At 42.9% G+C, this 19,509-nt stretch overlaps 1 protein-coding gene across 2 annotated transcripts in view; it reads right to left on the reverse strand.

Annotated features, from left to right (window-relative positions):
- The window catches only part of trappc10 (trafficking protein particle complex subunit 10), a 32,307-nt gene that overhangs the window by 2,054 nt on the left and 10,744 nt on the right, over window positions 1–19,509 (reverse strand). For both annotated transcript variants that reach the window (XR_012387412.1, XM_073917205.1), the window contains exons 5-22: window positions 19,323–19,509; window positions 18,012–18,123; window positions 15,975–16,222; window positions 15,746–15,892; window positions 15,302–15,416; window positions 13,971–14,047; window positions 13,759–13,850; window positions 13,433–13,573; window positions 12,547–12,668; window positions 9,594–10,078; window positions 6,673–6,814; window positions 6,308–6,466; window positions 5,928–6,163; window positions 5,638–5,738; window positions 5,414–5,540; window positions 3,186–3,350; window positions 2,845–3,025; window positions 2,539–2,733 (exon numbers count right to left, since the gene is read on the reverse strand). The exon at window positions 19,323–19,509 is cut by the window's right edge and continues 9 nt beyond it. Coding sequence is in view for 1 of the 2 variants with exons in the window: in XM_073917205.1 (XP_073773306.1) it covers window positions 2,539–2,733; window positions 2,845–3,025; window positions 3,186–3,350; window positions 5,414–5,540; window positions 5,638–5,738; window positions 5,928–6,163; window positions 6,308–6,466; window positions 6,673–6,814; window positions 9,594–10,078; window positions 12,547–12,668; window positions 13,433–13,573; window positions 13,759–13,850; window positions 13,971–14,047; window positions 15,302–15,416; window positions 15,746–15,892; window positions 15,975–16,222; window positions 18,012–18,123; window positions 19,323–19,509 (3,032 nt within the window). In the remaining variant the exon portion in view is untranslated. The remainder of the gene's footprint in view (window positions 1–2,538; window positions 2,734–2,844; window positions 3,026–3,185; window positions 3,351–5,413; window positions 5,541–5,637; window positions 5,739–5,927; window positions 6,164–6,307; window positions 6,467–6,672; window positions 6,815–9,593; window positions 10,079–12,546; window positions 12,669–13,432; window positions 13,574–13,758; window positions 13,851–13,970; window positions 14,048–15,301; window positions 15,417–15,745; window positions 15,893–15,974; window positions 16,223–18,011; window positions 18,124–19,322) is intronic.

Raw genomic sequence — 19,509 nt, forward strand, 5'->3', positions numbered from 1 at the left:
GCACAGTGCTGTTAACACTGACTGCTGTAGTAAATCTCCTGCTGGACACGCTCACTACACGGAGCAGACCAGAGTGCTGACGACACGCGGAGATCACACACTGCGTCAGGGTCTTCATAGTAAACGCAGGGTCTCTGCAGACGTCATCATGTCAAACTGAAGACTTTAAGAGCTTTTAAGCGCATTAAGTATTAAATGTAAGATCTACATCACGATATTAAACACACACACACCAACTGAACAGCACTGAAGACAGGTCAGATCAGAGCTGGGCAAACTACAGCCCACTGAACACTCATCCGGCCCGCCAGACACCAGAGGCTTCAGAATGAGTCAATTACTGATGCAATACAAGTGAACGGCATGTGATGGCAGTGTTGCACACGGTACAGTTAGACCCACCGGTAGAGTTAGAACACACTCTCAGATATTACATGCACTCGAGCGTTAATGACTGAAAATGAGTCAAGAAAATGACTGAATGTGCTGATTCAGGAACAACGGCCAACACAATACTATCAGACAGAAAGCGCTAGTGTAATATGACAAGAAAGTGTTGCTGTTTTGAAAGACTAGGCGGCCGATCACACTGAACGCTCTTTATGTTAAGAGCCGGCTCTTTCGAATGGTTTAGTACCGGCTGTGAGGGTTTTGCGCGCTGCTTATATGCGCCCTGCGCGCCTCGAGTTTTTGCCAAAGCTGACTCCAGGCTTTAACACCCTTGTGAAGAGAGAGGACAGGCTCATTGTTCACATTTACACTAGATCAGACTGTTGTTCATTTGACTCAATGATATCATAATTGCTGGTTAAATGGGTTCATTTTTGTCATAGAATATATTCTCCATGCATACATCCACTTAAACAAGTTCTTTTATCAAAGATTTGTGGTTTTATCAAGACTGTATGATGATTGATCTGTAGATTCCAGAAGCAGTGCCTATGAGATTATTGTACATTTGACTGAATGGTAAACTTGAAGAATCATTTTTAATGTGTTAATGTGAGATTTTTTCTATCAGACGATATCTTTTCTGTTCTCCACTGTAAAAATTATTACATTATTATTGTTTTTATTATTATTTTATTTTATTATTATTATTATTATTTTATTTTATTATTATTATTATTATTTTATTATCATTATTTTATTTTATTATTATTATTATTATTATTTTATTATTATTATTATTATTATTTTATTATCATTATTTTATTATTATTATTTTATTATTATAATTATTATTTTATTATCATTATTTTTTATTATTATTATTATTTTATTATTATTATTATTTTATTATAATTATTTTATTTTTATTATTATTATTTTATTATTATTATTATTATTATTTTATTATCATTATTTTATTATTATTATTATTATTATTTTATTATTATTATTTTATTTTATTATTATTTTATTATCATTATTTTATTTTTATTATTATTATTTTATTATTATTATTTTATTATCATTATTTTATTTATTATTATTATTTTATCATTATTATTTTATTTTATTATTATTATTATTTTAGAGCCAGGCAGTGGCGCAGTAGGTAGTGCTGTCGCCTCACAGCAAGAAGGTCGCTGGTTCGAACCTCGGCTCAGTTGGTGTTTCTGTGTGGAGTTTGCATGTTCTCCCCGTGTTGGCGTTGGTTTCCTCCGGGTGCTCCCCCACAGTCCAAACACATGCGCTATAGGGAAATTGGTTAGACTAAATTGTCCGTAGTGTATGAGTGTGTGTGTGTGAATGTGTGTGTGGGTGTTTCCCAGAGATGGGTTGCGGCTGGAAGGGCATCCACTGCGTAAAAACTTGCTGGATAAGTTGGCGGTTCATTCCACTGTTGTGACCCTGTTCCTCACCTGCGCAGAACAATTCGCTTTTGCCACTGTGTGTGTTAACACTGAATGAGTGTCGCTGTTGTTTGTCAGGGTTTGGGTTAAGAGTAGAGTATATGCTGCTGTTTAACTGCACTCCTGCATTGGGCTCTCATATACTCTCCGCTACTGCATACTGTAGCTGTGGTGGGCGTTTCCCTCTGTCTGCGCTGAATGTAGTCGACCAATCGCAATAGACTGGCTCATCAGTCCAATCAGTGCAGATGAGCTTCGTGCTGAGGAGGGGTTTGGAAACAAATGAATCGCTGAAGGAATCATGTGGGATAATCAGGTCAATTAAATGCAGATTATAAGACAGTGAGAGTGTTTTTAGAGCATGCATGCAGATCAGCCTGATGCTGGAGACCCCAAAACCAGATTATGACATTTTATAAAGCATAATAGGCGTCTGTCGATCTCTATTAGTGACTAAATCATGTATCGTGAGATCAGTATCGTATCGTATCGCATTGTGAGTCAGGTGAATCAATACATCCCTAGAGATCATCAGTCACTGTTTCCAGTTATCTGGAGCTGTGTGACTTCACAAACCCTGAATATCACGACATTACTCAATATTACAATTACAACAGTATCAACAGCAGCACTGCGCACAATACTGAAGAGTGCGTGTGTGTGTGTGTGTGTGTCTGACCTGAGTCCGGCTGCACACTGGCGTTGGCCTGGTGCGGCAGGTATCTGAACAGACGGATGCTGGGAAACGGCAGCGAGCCGGCGAACAGAGGCATGATCTCCATCTGCACTTTATGTGTCGCCATGGCAGCCGTCGGCATGGAGACCACACCCGAACTCTTCCCACACACTGCCCAGTTACTGCTGTTGTCCATCACTGAACACACAGATAGACACACACATGCAGAGTGAATGTTTGAGTCAGTGTGAGTGTGTGTGATGTGTGTAGCTGTATGAGTTTTAGTGTGTGTGTGTGTGTGTGTGTTACCTTCATACAGCAGTCTGCATGTGCGCAGGCCGTCAGTGTCGCTGTACTCCTCGTCTGAGCGCTCTGCATCTGTGTGTTCAGTCAGGCGTGTGATGGACACCTCCAGCCTGCAGAGGGAGCCGCAGCGACACTCACCATCTCCAGCTGCCGGAGAGATGTCTGCACGCACACTGTACACAGTCTGACACACACACACACACACACACACACACACACACACACACACACACACACACATACAGGGACATACATTAATATTAATACATCAGATACATTAAACACATCATTATACCTGCAAAGGTGTGTGTGTGTGTGTGTGTGTGTGTGTGTGTGTGTCTTACCGAGACTCTCTCCAGGCTGAACTGGTGTGTGTAGGGTTTGAGGTGTGTGTCTGGAGCATCTGCAGGAGCGAACGAAGCTGAAAACACACACTGAAGAGAGACGGGCGGCGCATCACTCCACCGCAGCTCCCACACGCTGAACACACACTGCTGACTGAACACCACCTGTACACACACACACACACACACAGGTCAACAACAGCTCTAACACACACAGACTGTAATAACATTCAGTCACACACACGCACACACACACACACACACACATGTTGTTAAATATAAATGTAGACAGCACTGCTGGACTTAAGAAATACAACAATAATAAGAATAAAGTACAAAATTCAGTGTTTTGTGAAAGAGGTTGTGTATTAATACTGTATTTAAAGCAGATCCTCTAGTTTTTCGTGATTGCGCGATCGCTGAATTCAACGCAAAAATCAACAAAAACTCACATTTTTTTGCAATTATTTTGCGTTTAAATAAACTCATAAAACATCAAATTCCAAAGCACAGAATCAAATAAGATTTACATGATTTCAGTTTGCAGTTAATTGACTTACAGACATCACATCGGCAGCGCACGTGATGTATAAGAGTCTCTGGAAAAATGCCATCTCACCTGCGCCCTCACAATCCTATCATCACATGGAAGTGGAGGAAAACTGTTCTGCAGCCGCTGCAGTAGGCAGATGCAGATGAAGCGTGAGTGACAGTAGACATACTGTGGCGCAAATTGAGTGGATAACACTCAAGGAATTGGCCGATTCCTGTGTTTGAAGCGCTTTTTTTTTTTACATTTAATAATGGTAAATAGGTTTAATGTGTATTAATTAGATTATAAACATTACCATTTCATGAGTAAGTGCATATTATGTGCTTTTAAACGGCTGTATTTTTTATTTTTTCCCCTTTTTTTATAATGTATTTATTATTTTTTTTAAGCAATACAGATACAACAACAAACAAGTGAACAGAACATGGGGAGAAAGAAAAGAAAAAGAAAAAAGAAAAAAAGGGGGGGGGGGCAGTTTAAGGCGCTTTTAAAAAGTGTGAGCAAACACCTAACAAATGGAGAAGAGACAGAACAGCAGCTCACAGTGATGGAGATTGGTTCCAGGATGCTGGACGTGTCTGAATTAAAGGACTTTACTTGTGCTTTACATGTGTGGCTGGTGTTATGATGTTTGTCAAAGAGTTTTACAGCGGTCTGAGTTTAAGGTGTATTACTGTAGGGGAAGCACCAACACATGTCCTGAATGAGGTACATCATGTCAGATCCTACAGGAAATGTCAATACCTTTTAAGACTTTTTAAAGACCTTCTCAGAATATTGTAAGGCCTCATCACCACTTCAAGTTAACTTGGAAGGAAAATAAATATATGTATGTTGTTTTGGAAGCAAACACTTTGGACAACACTAGAACAATGTAAGACCTCGTAAAAACACAATCAAGACTTTATAATACCTTTTAAGGCCCTGATCTTCTCATAATTGATTCATCAACTTTTAATACTTTAAGACCCCGCGGACACCCTGCAGAGGCTCAGGGGAGTGAAATCTGAGAGAAATTAAGATGGTGAATAAACATAAGAGTTCTACCACCTTCCTTTGGCTTTATTTATTTATTTTATATAAGCTTTATTTTTATGAGTTGTGTCCTTGTCATTGTGTCAGATTGCACACCTAACATATATATATATATATTCATTCATTCATTTTCTTGTCAGCTTAGTCCCTTTATTAATCTGGGGTCGCCACAGTGGAATGAACCGCCAACTTATCCAGCAAGTTTTTACGCAGCAGATGCCCTTCCAGCTGCAACCCATCTCTGGGAAACATCCACACACACACACTATGGACAATTTAGCCTACCCAATTCACCTGTACATAAATATATATATTATATACATTTTTTAATGCAAATTGTCTGCAAACTTCTTGAAATTACCACCACAAAATCAGTCAATTTTATTGCCAAAAATCAGAAAACAAATTGTAAAAAACTAGGAGGTCTGATTAATATTATACTGTAATGAGAATAATTAAAACAGTATTATATTATTATTATTATTTCATTGTTCAATAAGTGAAGGTTTGAGATTGTTCTTGTAAAGAGTCCGAATAATGAATCAGACAAATCCAAACAATCAAGAACAATTCAGTGTACTGTTACTACTGCTAACTGTGTGTGAGCATATGTGTGTGTGTGTGTGTGTGTGTGACTCACGCAGTGTGTTTTAGTGTTGAGCGAGAGCAGCTCCAGTGAGGGTGTGTCTTGATTCTCAGTGAGCGTCTGATTGGTCAGACGGAAGTTAGTGTCGGAAACATTCTGAAGACAAACCTGGACGAACTTCCTGTCAGGACGGAAGCACACAGGAAGCAGATCACGTGTTATTAACAGCAGCGGAGAGGTCACGAGGGGTCAAGAGAGGTCACGAGAGGGGTCATTACCTGCGTCCTGCAGTGAGCAGCGAGTGTTTGACTTTAAAGGGCACGTGGAAGGTCAGAGAGACCAGAGTAGAGTAGATCGACCAGGGACAGTCAATAGACACCTGCGCACACACACACACACACACACACACACGAACGTGCGCGCACACACACACGCGCACACACACAGAGAGAGAGAGAGAGAGTCAACATAAAACTACATATGCTGCCAAAACAATTATTTAGTTTATTTACAAAATGTGTGTGTGTGTGTGTGTGTGTGTGTGTGTGTGTGTGTGTGTGTGTGTGACCTTCTGGTCGATGATGGCGGTGCCGCTGCTGTAGCGTGTCCTGCTGCGCGCTCGATGGCTGATCTGTCCGTTGGTGAGCCGCTCGCTCTCCACACGCGCCGCCGCAGGGCATGCTGGGATACGGCAGAGCACCTCCAGCTGGAACTCCAGCGTGTGATAAGCCGGAGTCGCCGGGAGAGAGATGCTGGTCACCTTCTCTGAGGACTGGATGGAGAGAGCGCTTTCACACACCACATCTGACACAACACACACACACAACACACACACACACACACACACACACACACACACACACACACGATTATTTATCACAGAAAACAAAACAGCTGAGGAGGAAAATAATGCTTTTATCTATCATGTGTGTGTGTGTGTGTGTGTACCTCCGCTACTGTTGCGGATGCGCGCGCTGCAGGTGTGTGTGTGCAGCACAGGCATGGAGTCAGTGTTGCTGAGCTGCAGAGCGTCGCCCTTCTTCACGCTGTAGTGACCCGTCTGGATGCAGAACTGAACCTGCTGCGGCAAACCAGCTAACAGACACTCTGAGGACACAGAACACACACCAGTCAGAGCACACACACATTACATATACACACACAGACACACAAACACACACACCAACAGACAGACACACACCAATCAGAGTGTGCACACACACATTATACACACACATTACATAAACACACCGACAGACACACACACACACACACACACACACACACACACACACACACACACACACACACACCTGTGAGCGGCTGGATGCTGAGCTGAGGCTCTTGGGAATAAACCTCATACTGAACCACAGGGTAAAGGTGCGGCAGGACGAACTGAACACGGCCCAGAGTCGCACACAGCTGACGGAGCGTGTACGTGCCCGGCTTCTGGCTCTGACACACACACACACACATATATTAAAATCACACAGTGGTAATTCAGTTATCTGGAAATGTGTTATCTTTGATGTGAAGAGATGATATTTAAGCGGCAGCACTTCACTGTTGATTATAGGCTTTGGGCAAACATATAATCAACATTTTCTTTAATATATTACACTATATGCTGTGCTGTAATAAATAATGTTGTAATAAGTCAGCATCTTACATAATGAGATGAAGAAGTGTGAGCATGCTAATATGTGTTATTTAGCACAGTTGTTAAATGCTGGGACAGTTTGAAAATGCTGCTGGAAAAGTCCTTAAATGTGACTTTACTAAAGGTGTGAGAGGCCTGAGTCTGCTGAAATAACTCATCACAGGTTACAGTATGAGTCAGAATCAGCTCTTTATCCCTCAAAACACCAAAAACATTCATAAGTTTGATTATCAAATGAGATGTAATTAAATTAAACATCACTGAAGCATGGATATATTTATTACACAAACTACTGAAAGTTGCTGATCCCCGATAGTCAGAGCCTCACATACATCAGTCAGCTCACACAGCTCTGTGATTGGCCAAAATGCTTAGTTTGACTTTGCGGTGATCTTCTACTCTTCCCTGTTGATCACCACTGACCTACTTTCTGCTCAATCTGAATTTCACCATCTGAACTTCTGGTTTTGAATGTTAGGATACTGAATTTGATGTTCTGAATTTCTTCATCTTGAAATTTTAAAGCTGTATTTTGCAAACCCGATATCTGCAGTCTGAACTCAGAACACAAAAGATCTGATGCTTGAAAATGCGTCTAGAAAAAACTCAGCCGATTGAGTCTTAAATTACAGATGTTCAATATAAAAGTTAAGAAATTCAACAAAAAAAAAAAATAAATTACCCCATATAAAAATTCAGATTTTTTACATTTACATTTAGTCATTCAGCAGACGCTTTTATCCAAAGCGACTTACAAATGAGGACAAGGAAGCAATTTACACAACTAAGAGCAACAATGAATAAGTGCTATAGGCAAGTTTCAGGTCTGCAAAGTCTAAGAAGGAAAGCATTAGTTTTTTAGTATTTATTTTATTTTTTTGTTTAGTTAGTGGTATATCCAGAGAGGCAATTGCAGATTAGGAAGGGAAGTGGAGACTAAATAGTTGAGTTTTTAGTGGTTTCTTGAAGACAGCGAGTGACTCTGCCGTTCTGATGCAGTTAGTGAGTTCATTCCACCAACTGGGCAGATTGAGCGTGAGAGTTCAGGAAAGTGTTTTCTTCCCTCTTTGGGATGGAACCACGAGGCGACGTTCATTCACAGAACGCAAGTTTCTGGAGGCACATACATCTGCAGAAGTGAGAGCAGATAAGAAGGAGCAAAGCCAGAAGTCGCTTTGTAGGCAAACATCAGAGCTTTGAATTTGATGTGAGCAGCAACTGGCAGCCAGTGCAAACGGATGAGCAGCGGAGTGACATGTGCTCTTTTAGCTTCATTAAAGACCCCTCGTGCTGCTGCCTTCTGGAGCAGATGAAGAGGCTTGATAGAGTTAGCTGAAGCCCGGCTAGTAGAGAGTTGCAATAGTCCAGTCTGGAGAGAACAAGAGCTTGAACAAGGAGTTGAGCTGCATGTCCAGATAGGAAGGGTCGGATCTTTCTGATGTTATAGAGTGAGAATCTGCACGATCGAGCAGTTCTAGAGATGTGCTCAGAGAAGTTTAGTTGGTCATCAATCGTTACTCCAAGGCTTTTCACCGTTTTGGATGCAGTAATGGTTGCCCCGTCCATCTGGATTGAAAAGTTATGGTGTAGAGTCGGGTTGGCAGAAACTTCAAGCATTTCCGTTTTCGTGAGGTTCAGCTGAAGATGATGATCTTTCATCCAGTGTGAAATGTCTGACAGGCAGGCTGAGATGCGAGCCGGAACCGAGGGATCATCAGGATGAAAAGAGAGGTATAGCTGGGTATCATCAGCATTAAATTACATATGCCAATAATTCAAATGAGCACAATTCAGATTCAGATTGTTTTGGCAGATTATTAGCTCCATATTTTTAAGGCCTAAATGTGGTTCTTGAAATTGAAGACATTTTAAGCTTTAAGACCCTGCGGACACCCTGAACTTACACACTACTACATATTTTTGTGCTGCACCACTGAACTCGTGACTGAAACGTGACGCTATGCTCCAACTTTATCTTTACAGCCGCCTGCCCACATGTATAACAGTAGAAGAGAGATGACAGCGAGATTAGTTTACATAGAGAAGCTCGCAATCATAATGAATAGTCTATCTAAATCTTGCATAATATTATGATAATACTATAATGACTGACTGAATTTAATGTGCTATAAAAATGCAATGTGCCATTTAATTGTCATCAGACAATATACAGACGTTATATACAGATGCATTATTAGCTCCTTATTGAAGATTATTCAATGCGACTATACGCATGACTTTACAGAGAGCAAACGACCTACTAACTACAGTTTGACTTAAGAACATGTGCTGCAACTGAAGTAAGAGCTAATTTAGTTACAAACCAGATTACTAAGCCCCTAGTGTGCATTAATTATGTTCCAGTTTAGGAAAGAAGTTACGATCAGCTGGTGCAACCCTACCCTGAGCTGCATCCACACTCACATCCGCCCTGCAGTAAACTCAACAGCAGTGCAGACTAGAGTAGAAGGTGATTTTGGACACAGCCAAAATAATTTCCGCAACAGTGATGAATGTGCAGTGTGAGCACGGCTGCAGCCAGTGATGTGGTGTGTGTGTGTGTATGTGTGTTACCGGCGCGCTGAAGCTGATGGTGTTGTGTCCGGGCTGCAGTGTGATGTCTGTGGCCCTCAGCATGTGTTCTGCCTCCTCCAGAGCCGATGTCGCTGCAGTGCCGCCCGTCTGCAGAGAGGTGGCGCTGTCCGGCCTGCGCATCAGCAGGTGTGTGTTCTTACAGGCCACACCGGCGGAGCTGAGCGCACTGTCAGACGGACTGAGCTCTGTCACCTCGCACAGCTCCAGCGCAGGAGACACACTCACCGGGCTGAGCGCCGGGAACACCACGCTGCCGGACGCCTGCTGAGCGGAGCGTCTGTGTGTGCCCGGCGGATCCGTACTGAAGTGCAGAGCGGCGGAGAACTGCTGCACACACACCGGCAGCGGCTGCAGACTGCACACATGCAGCTCCATCTGCAGCTCCGCACCCACGTGAACCACAGCGGATGCTGGACAGAAGATCAGCTCCTGCAGGACACCTAGAGAACTCATGCTGAGAGACACTGCGCACACACACACACACACACACACACGCACGCGCACGCACGCACACGCACGCACACACACACAGACACACAGACACAGACACAGACAGGCACACGCGCGCACACACACAGACACACACACACACACACACAAACAGACACACACAGACACGCACACACACACACAGACACACACACAGACACACACACAGACACACACACACACAGGCACACACACACACACACACACACACACAGGCACACACACAGGCACACACACAGGCACACACACAGGCACACACACAGGCACACACACAGGCACACACACAGACACACACACAGACACACACACAGACACACACACACACACACACAGACACACAGACACACACACACAGACACACACAGACACACACACACAGACACAGACACACACACACACACACGCACACACAAAAGTCAATTACAATCATTGATTGATGAGTTTGAGTCATCGCTTGCAGAAATGATCAGAGACGGTCTTAAAGAGCCCCTATTATGTGTGTTTGGGGATGATCTCCATCAGTGTGTGCCGCAGCTCTGAGTGACGTGAAATATCCAGCTGTTGCTTAAATCTGAAAGTGTGCTGTGTTTAAAACTATTGATTCATCTATAAAAGAGTCGACTCAGAGTGGTTCAAATGAATAGCGCTGTAACGAGTCTTTAGCCGTGTCGTCGTGAAGTCGATGCAGAACTGAAGACGCTGTGCTCTGAAGTGTGAGGGAGAGTTTGTGGTATTTTCCCTATCCGCTTGTTAAGTGGTGACGTGTTTGTGACGTATGTAATACTGTTTCCGGGTCCAAGCCGCTATTCATTTGAGTGGAGGAATCATCCGTTTATGATCACGTTTTTTCCCTATCACACATTAAAATTAATTTTATATAAAATCATAGTGTACACAACAATCTCTGGGCTTGCTGCATCACAAATACCAAAAATTGTGCAATTAATAAAAAAAATTATCACTTTCTGGCCATGGGATATTAGGCATGGACATATATACTGCCATCGTGATTTCTGAAAGTATTAAATCGCTTTGTAAACGTTTATTATGACCATTTCATGAGTCTCCTCATTCAGTTAAATAGAGCGCTTGGACCCGGAAGCCGCTTCGGGTGACGTCACACTTAACAAGTGGATAAGATGAGTCTGTACAGAGTCAGCGGTTGAAGATTATTATTTCAGAAATACCTCAACATTATCACCCCAGCCTTGTGCTGTGTTCCCGTCTTTTTTCTGACGAGTGCTTCAGCTATGTACACACTTACAACGGGGGATTCACCGGCCGTTTGTTAAAGGAAGGATCAGACAGAGCTGGACAGGAACTTTACAGTTAAGTTCATGGATCAGTTTCTTCCTCCATCTTACAAGTGTAAGTAAGAGCGATTTCTCCTTGTTTTCTCTAGCTTACAAATGATGTAATTAATTGTGTTTGGTTACTTGTAAGCGCTTGTACTGTATCTGGTAACTCTAAAACCAGGTTGAAACTGCTTTGTTTACCGATTTAAATGCATTTGTGAGCTCGCGATCCTCTGCCATTAGTCTTTGCATTGGCCCCCGTCAGCTGTTCCTACACACGTGCGGCGGTCAGGTTTCACAATAGCTCAGCTTTTGCCGCTGTGTGGAGTAATACTGAATGTGTGTGATGGTTAAGAACAGAGCAATATGCTGGTGTTAAACTGCACTCCTGCATTATGAATCGCTAAAGGAATCATATGAGAGTCACTGCGATAATTAGGTAAAAATAAAAGACAGTGAAAGTGTTTTTTGACCATGCATGCAGATCAGCCTGCTGCTGGAGACCCCCAAAACCCAAATATGAGCTTTGATGAAGCATAATAGAGGCTTTTTAATAGATTAAACTGGGCTGCAACCTATCAGGACGAACACTGATTATAGAGTACTGCCTTAATAACATTTACATTAACAAATGATGTTTAAATTATATTTAAAAACATATAATGACAGTTTATTATTAATTATTAACACAAATATATTATTTTCTCATATTTCCAGAGTGCTCTTCAGCACATTTCTAATCATAATAGTGTTAATAACTCATCTCTAATAACTGATTTATTTCCTCTTTGTCATGATGACAGTAAATAATATTAGACTTGATATTCTTCAAGACACTAGTGTTCAGCTTAATGTCACATTTAAAGGCTTCACTAGGGTAATTAGGCAAGTCATTGGACAACAGTGGTTTGTTATCTCAATTATCAGCAATACTTTCTAATAACAATTTGTAAATATTAGCTTTAGTATGAAATACTACTTCCTCATTTCCCAACAAAGGACCCAGCGTTTATGATGTCTCATCACGATCATAACAATACCGATAATTTTTTTCAATGCATTGTGCAGCCATACTGAAATCCGTCCAGTGTGTTCATATTTGTCATGTGTATATATATTTTAATAGTGTCTGTTGTTTGCTGGCTGACCTTTGGCTTGACCTTTGCCCTCTGGCTGGCTGGCGAAGGTCAGGATCTCCTGGCAGAAGTGTTTTCTCTCTTCATGGCTCAGGTTGGTGTCGCTGGCGAGCAGAGCGCTGGTCTGCAGGTATCTACACACACACCGTCAAGGTGCAATCACAATCACAAGCAGTGCAGCGGACAACAACTGCCCATTATTCAGACTAAAAAAGACAATACGAGACAGCAGCTTATATATCCATTGATCATATTTATATGTGCATGACTGTTACACACTCACGCTTCTTGTAGTATCGCATTTTAGATGATGTGAGAAGATGAAACGATTTCAACTTTCCCCCACAGCAGAACTCATTACTGTCAGTCTCAGAGCAGTGGACCAATCAGAAGAACTCGGGGGCGGGACTAGTGTTGCACGCTTCTGTTTATGGGGAAGCACGTTTGCTTGATAACGGCCACATGGTGGAAGCACTCCTGAACGCTGCTGTGTCACGTTTTCAGACATGAAGCTGTGTGTTCTGTGAATGTCTGCTCAGTTCCTGCACTGCTGTGGTGTTACAGTGATGCACATCTGGACTGACTATATTCATGTGGGAGAGCGAGAATCAACCTGTGATGCATGAATACATGTAACACTGCACCCCCAATACATATACAATGCTGTGGGCAATATTATTAGCCCCATTAAGAAACGATCCCCTTGTGTTGCTTGATGTTTTTCACCTCTATCTTTAATTTGACAGAACCTTCAAAAGAAGCGCTGACTGAAACTGACCCCTTCAGGCTGTGATCCTAACCGTGGTGTTCTGGTGACTGTCGCTTTACTTCAGATGGGATTGTGCTCTTTTTTAATAACTGAATGATTATATTTGATGATGTATAAGCTGAAGGATACTCGTCCATCTTCTGCAGCTGCTTCTGGCACTCCGCGATCTGCCGGCGTGTGTGTGTGAGCGGCAAACTCCAGCTCTCAGACACGAACGACTTCAGAGAGTCCAGCAAGAAGAGCTCAGCACTCTGAGGGTCACCCTTCCTCCTGCGCACGCATACACACACACAATTACACAGAGAGAGAGAGAGAGAGACACACACACACACACACACACACACACACACATACACAGGCAGACACATATGATTAGTCAGAGAGGATGTCAGGCATGTTTCTCCTCCAGTGTGTGTGTGTGTGTGTGTGTGTGTGTGTGTGTCAGTAATGCTCACATGTAAAACTCTGCCAGACTCTTTCCCACCAGACGAGCCGAGCGCAGGCGCCCGATGGCCCTGTACATCTCCATAGCAGCATGAGACAGCTCCTGCGCACACACACACACACACACAGATGAGCTACAGAAATAAACCTGCTAATCACAGCAGTCAAACACACACTCAGTCAGACACACACACGCACAGAGATGATGAGACGGAGCGCTCACCAGATAGTGTTTCTCAAAGGCCTCGACAGACGATAACGCCTCCTTCAGCTTCTTATACGGACTCTGAAGACTTTGCGCTAAAACACACACACACACACACAAACATCATCAATAAAACAATGAAACTATACGCTGTACACTAATATCCAGAGTATATACTGCACTAAAAACACTATACTGCTGCTCGGTGTAATATCTGACTCTGATATCCAGCAGTGTGTGGTTTGTTTCTGTGATGAATCTCCAGCATCATCACTAGGGGTGTAACAGATCACGGTAGATCCATATAGATCACACCCCACGGTTCAGAACGCCTGTGACCCGCCAAATTAATCACTTTTTTGAACTTAATCCAACATTTATTACAGCGGCAGAGAGAGATCGCCCTCGCATGAGTTTTGGACGCTGGTGAAAGCTATTACATAGTGTAGCCAATAGGGTATATGCCGAGCTAGTGCTGTTCCCATGCTGATACACTTCCGGTGAGCTGTTATTGTGAACTTTTTCTAATTTTATACGGTTCCTTATACAGCATCGATGTTGTAATATCATTAAATACATTCAGTTAAACTTTAGCATTTATTTAGTTGCTTAAGCGTAAAACGAGACAAAAAGCCGTTTACTCGCACACGCCCGTCAGAATCGGCAGGCTAATGCAGGAGCTCCATTGAATACACTGGGGTAAAATAAATGCTCATATATTAAAGATATGACGGGGGAAATGTAGTGTAATGCAGTGCTTCTTGTACAATCTGAGACCCACTTTAAATTGGATATCACTCAGCTAGTGGAGATCGCTGATTTTTAAAGAAAACAGACCTTAAACGCACCGGACTTTGCATTGCCATTCAATTCGCCGGAATTGCTTAACCCAGGTTACTGGCAAATTAAAAGTCCTATTAGCATGCTTCAGCATATACCCCACTGGAGGCGACAAACAACCATCAAAATGATGTCCCTGAATGGGTTTGCAGAATTGATCCCCTTATAATGACACATGAAGTTTAATTGTTGAATCATTCATTGAAAATAAATCTGATCTGCTGTACAGGATGTTAGAGTTCTACAGATCAGTTTTCCCTTGTTTCAGCTGCTTCTGTCTTGGTTTGTATTTTTATTTTGATGACATGACAGGTCGTCAGTTCTGTTTGTTGACCTGATGGTTTTCGCAGTAACATTTTGTATAAATGGAAAGCAAATGACATTTGTCTTCTCCCTTTTTCTGCTGATCCGAAAAATGGTCCAATCCGTGACTCTAAAACCGCAGTTGGACCCGAACCGGGAGATTTGTGATCCGCTATGCCAGTAATCCTCACTGCAGTCATCCTCACCTGTTTCAGGTCTCTCTGCGCCCAGACCGGCCAGCAGGTCCACTGTTCTGTTCAGATCTTCAGAGTTCGGGCCATTTTCAGACACCAGACCACACAGATCACCAAGAGCCTTCAGCTGAACACACACACACATGCACACGCACACGCCGCACACACACATACACACACACACCCAAGAAAATATTTACAGTCTGTACAGGAGAAAGATCATTACAGCTATGAGGAGAGGCCATAAACAGCTGTACAAGTGTGTGTGTGTGTGTGTGTGTGCGCGCGAGTACATGTATATGTGTGCATGTGAGTGAGGCTGTGTGCGCATATTTATGTGTGAGTGTTTGTGATTTTGTAATTGTGTATGTGTGAGTATGAGTGTGTGTTTGTGTATGTGCGTATATGCGTGTATAAGTATGTGTGTGCATGTATGAGCGAGTGTGTGTGCAGTACCTTCTCCGTGGCGTATGTCCACAGGCCCACAGTGTGTGAGTAGTTTGCCTCCAGCTGACTGCGCTCGCAACAGCCCTCGATCCTGTGCAGAACCTCCAGACAACTCAGAAACACCCAACAGTCCAGCGCACCACACACCACTGACACCTGCAGCATACACACACACACACACAAGCGAGTCAGACACACATACACACACCCAACAGTCCTGCAACACACACACACACACCTCCAGCAGCCGCAGCTCCTGTACGCAGGTGTGCAGCAGCTCCAGGGCGCGGGCCGTCACCTCCCAGGGTCTCTGCAGGAAGATGAGCAGTGTGCACTGGCGGGAGAACAGGTAACTGCGCAGGTCCAGCAGGCTGGCGTCTCCTCTCTGGATCAGGTCTCGCTTCTCCATGTCGATGGGTCTCCGCAGCAGCAGCCCGTTCCAGCTGCGCACCGGCTGGCAGAACGAGCACAGCCAGTTCGCTCCATCTGATCACACACACACACACACACACACTTAATTTAAAATGTATACAGCAGGGAAATAAGTACTGAACACGTCTCCATTTTCCCCAGAGCACATATTCCTGAAGGTGCCGCTGACTTTACTTTTCCCCAGATGTTGGTAACAACCACAGAAATCCACATATGCACAGAAAACACATCTAACTAGTTCAGAAATGAAGTTGTGTGTAGTAAAATAAAATGATGCAAGGAAAAGTGTTGAACACATGAAGAAAGGGAGGTGTATTTGGGCAGTGAAAGCCCAGACAGCAGCTGCAGTCTCTCGGTAGTTCTCCAGCAAGCCTCTGCCCATCCTCAGTGTAAATTCAGATCAGCTGCTTCAGTCCAACATCTACATCAGCAGGAGGATGAAGATCAAACCTGGGGTCCGTTCTTTGTACGTGGATTACTCAATTAATAATAACTCAGTTTAACATATATTTAAATATATATAAAGTTAAATATCAATATAAGTTAAATATAAGTTTAAAAATTATGAAAATTAGTCGGCGCCAGTGGTGTAGTGGTTAGTGCGTCAACACATGCACTCCGGTGCTTGCGGCGACCCGGGTTCGATTCCGCCTTGTGGTCCTATGCCGATCCTTCCCCTCTCTCTGCTCCCCATGCTTTCCTGTCTATTCTCTCTACTGTCCTTTCAAAAATAAAGGTGAAAAACCCCTAAAAAAATAATAATAAAAAAAAAAAATAAATAAATATGAAAATTAAACTGATGCAATCTACACTCCCAAATAAAAGTCACGGGATGTTCTCTCCCAAAGGGGTTCAAAGGACTATGGACTTTCTAGATACACACACATATTATTTTAAGGTACTGACCCAGCTTTAGTACAATTTGTCTATGATAAAAGACAACACGCACAATATTGGACTGTGTTTTTGTTTGTATGTTTTTTTTAAAGGAATAATAATTTCTGCAATCATTCACATGTTCAGACAGATAATAAACTGTGATGTGATGCTTCGCAAGAGTTTCAGACACCTTCACCAATATTAAAATGCTTTTTTGATGCAGAATAATTTACACAGCCAGTTATTACGCTGATTACTCTGCTCTAAATGTAAAATTAAATAAATTGCTAAATACTCTCGACACATGGAAGTGTAAAGCCTGCAGCCCACAACAACTGTGGAAAGTTATGGCGTATCATTTGTAAAAAGAACGGACATATTTACGTTTACTATGAATTTGATGTCATTCATGGATAACTGAATATTAATCAGATGATGTCATTACGCTGCTGTGCCGTCAGCCAATCGCTGCATTGCTGATCATGACTTTGAGGATGGATTGATCTGTCCTTCACAACACACACAGATCTCAGATCAGCTCATCCAGACATTCTAATCTGATTCAGGAACTTGTTTGAAGAACCAAATTAGCCAGAGATCAGTTATCAAGATGAACTGATCCAGGATCTGCCAAATCATCTCAGATCATTTAAGCGAAGTACGAAGAACGAACCATTTCAGTAAGACAATGATCCAACACACAGCCAAGGAGACTCTCAGATGCTTTCAGAGAAAGACAATCAAGCTGTAGAATGGCCCAGCAGTAATCACAATACTGTGAAACCGTGATCTTTTTATTAAAGGTTATCATCCCGTCAGAATCCTATACCGGCCCAAGCCTACGCTCGAGCAAAACACCTGAACTCAAATGCAGACGGTCATTTAGTGGAGAAACTCTGAGCAATTCTCCCACTGTCAGTAAAGTGTGAGCGTGTGTTTATCCTGATGTGAGATGCAGAAGTACCTCCAGCGCCGAAGTTGAGCACGTACTGCGTGAAGAGAGCGTCCAGCTCATCATACTGCACCAGAGCATCCTCAAACTGCTGGAGCATCTCGAAGACAAACGCCAGCTCCTCCTGACACACACACACACACACACACACACACGTCAGACAGCACACACACACACGTCAGACAGCACACACACTGGCTGTGTTTCCATCAACAGATGTACTTTACTTTGCTACAGCAATCCACGTGTGAAGTTTGTTTAGATGTTTTGTTGATGCTAAAAGCAAATCAGATACCACCAAACTGCCCAAACTACAGTAGATTATGACGTCTACTATACAAATATTGGCAAAAGCATGAAAAAATACAGTGTGAATTCCTCAAACACAGGGGAACTCTTATGTCTGTTCTTATACATCTGTTTTTATTTATTATTTGTTTTTATTTTCTTATGTTTGCCTCTTTTTTACCTGTTTATGTGAAGCACATTGAAGTACCTCGGTGTAGTAATGTGCATTAGAAATAAACTTGCCTTGCTGTATATGGTCACCAATGTAAACTGGTGGTCATGTCTGGTACTGCAGCCAAACTAAACTACTGAAAGCTCATTTCATGATATCAACTTCAAATTTGGAACATAATTTGCTCAGATTTTTAGCTTTGATTGGCACTTGATTGGTCATTTCATTTAGAAAGATGGGAAAAAGCATTTGAGGAGAGTTATTACAACTTAACAGACTCCTCCTGCTCACCATTTCTGTTTGTTGTCTATTTTTTGTCATGTCTATGTCATGCACAGATGAATTCTTCACCCCAAAACTAGCAATGTGAGCTAAAGTCAATGATTAGATTTGATTTCGTCTGGACCTATTTCATTTCACTTATTCATTCATTTTCCTTCAGCTTAGCCTCTTTATTAATCAGGAGTCGCCACAGCGGAATGAACCACCAACTATTCCAGCATATGTTTTACACTGCGGAAGCCCTTCCATCACTTGGAAACACTCACACACACACACACACACACACACACACACACACACACACACACACACACACACACACACACACACACACACACACACACTACGGTCAGTGTAGTTGATCAGTTCCCCTATAGCGCATGTGTTTGGACTGTGGGGGAAACCGGAGCACCCGGAGGAAACCCACGCCAACACGGGGAGAACATGCAAACTCCACACAGAAACACCAACTGACCCAGCCGGGACTCGAACTAGAGACCTTCTTGCTGTGAGGCCACAGTGCTGACCACTGCGCCACCTAGATACCGTCCTGCAGAACACCTGTCCAGACAGAAACACACCTGCACCATGAAGTAGTCGCAGAAGCTCCAGCCGGGCTCGGTGCGTTTCTCCCGCAGCGTCCGCATGTCGTCCTCGAAGCGCCCCAGATTCCTGGTGAAGGACATGAGCAGCAGCGTCCGCAGCTTCGTGAGGAACGAACTCCACGACTCCTGAGAGCGCGACGACTCCTTCAGCGGCTCCGACAGA

This window comes from Danio rerio, chromosome 11, assembly GCF_049306965.1.
Source record: "Danio rerio strain Tuebingen ecotype United States chromosome 11, GRCz12tu, whole genome shotgun sequence".
Taxonomy (NCBI): Eukaryota; Metazoa; Chordata; class Actinopteri; order Cypriniformes; family Danionidae; genus Danio; species Danio rerio.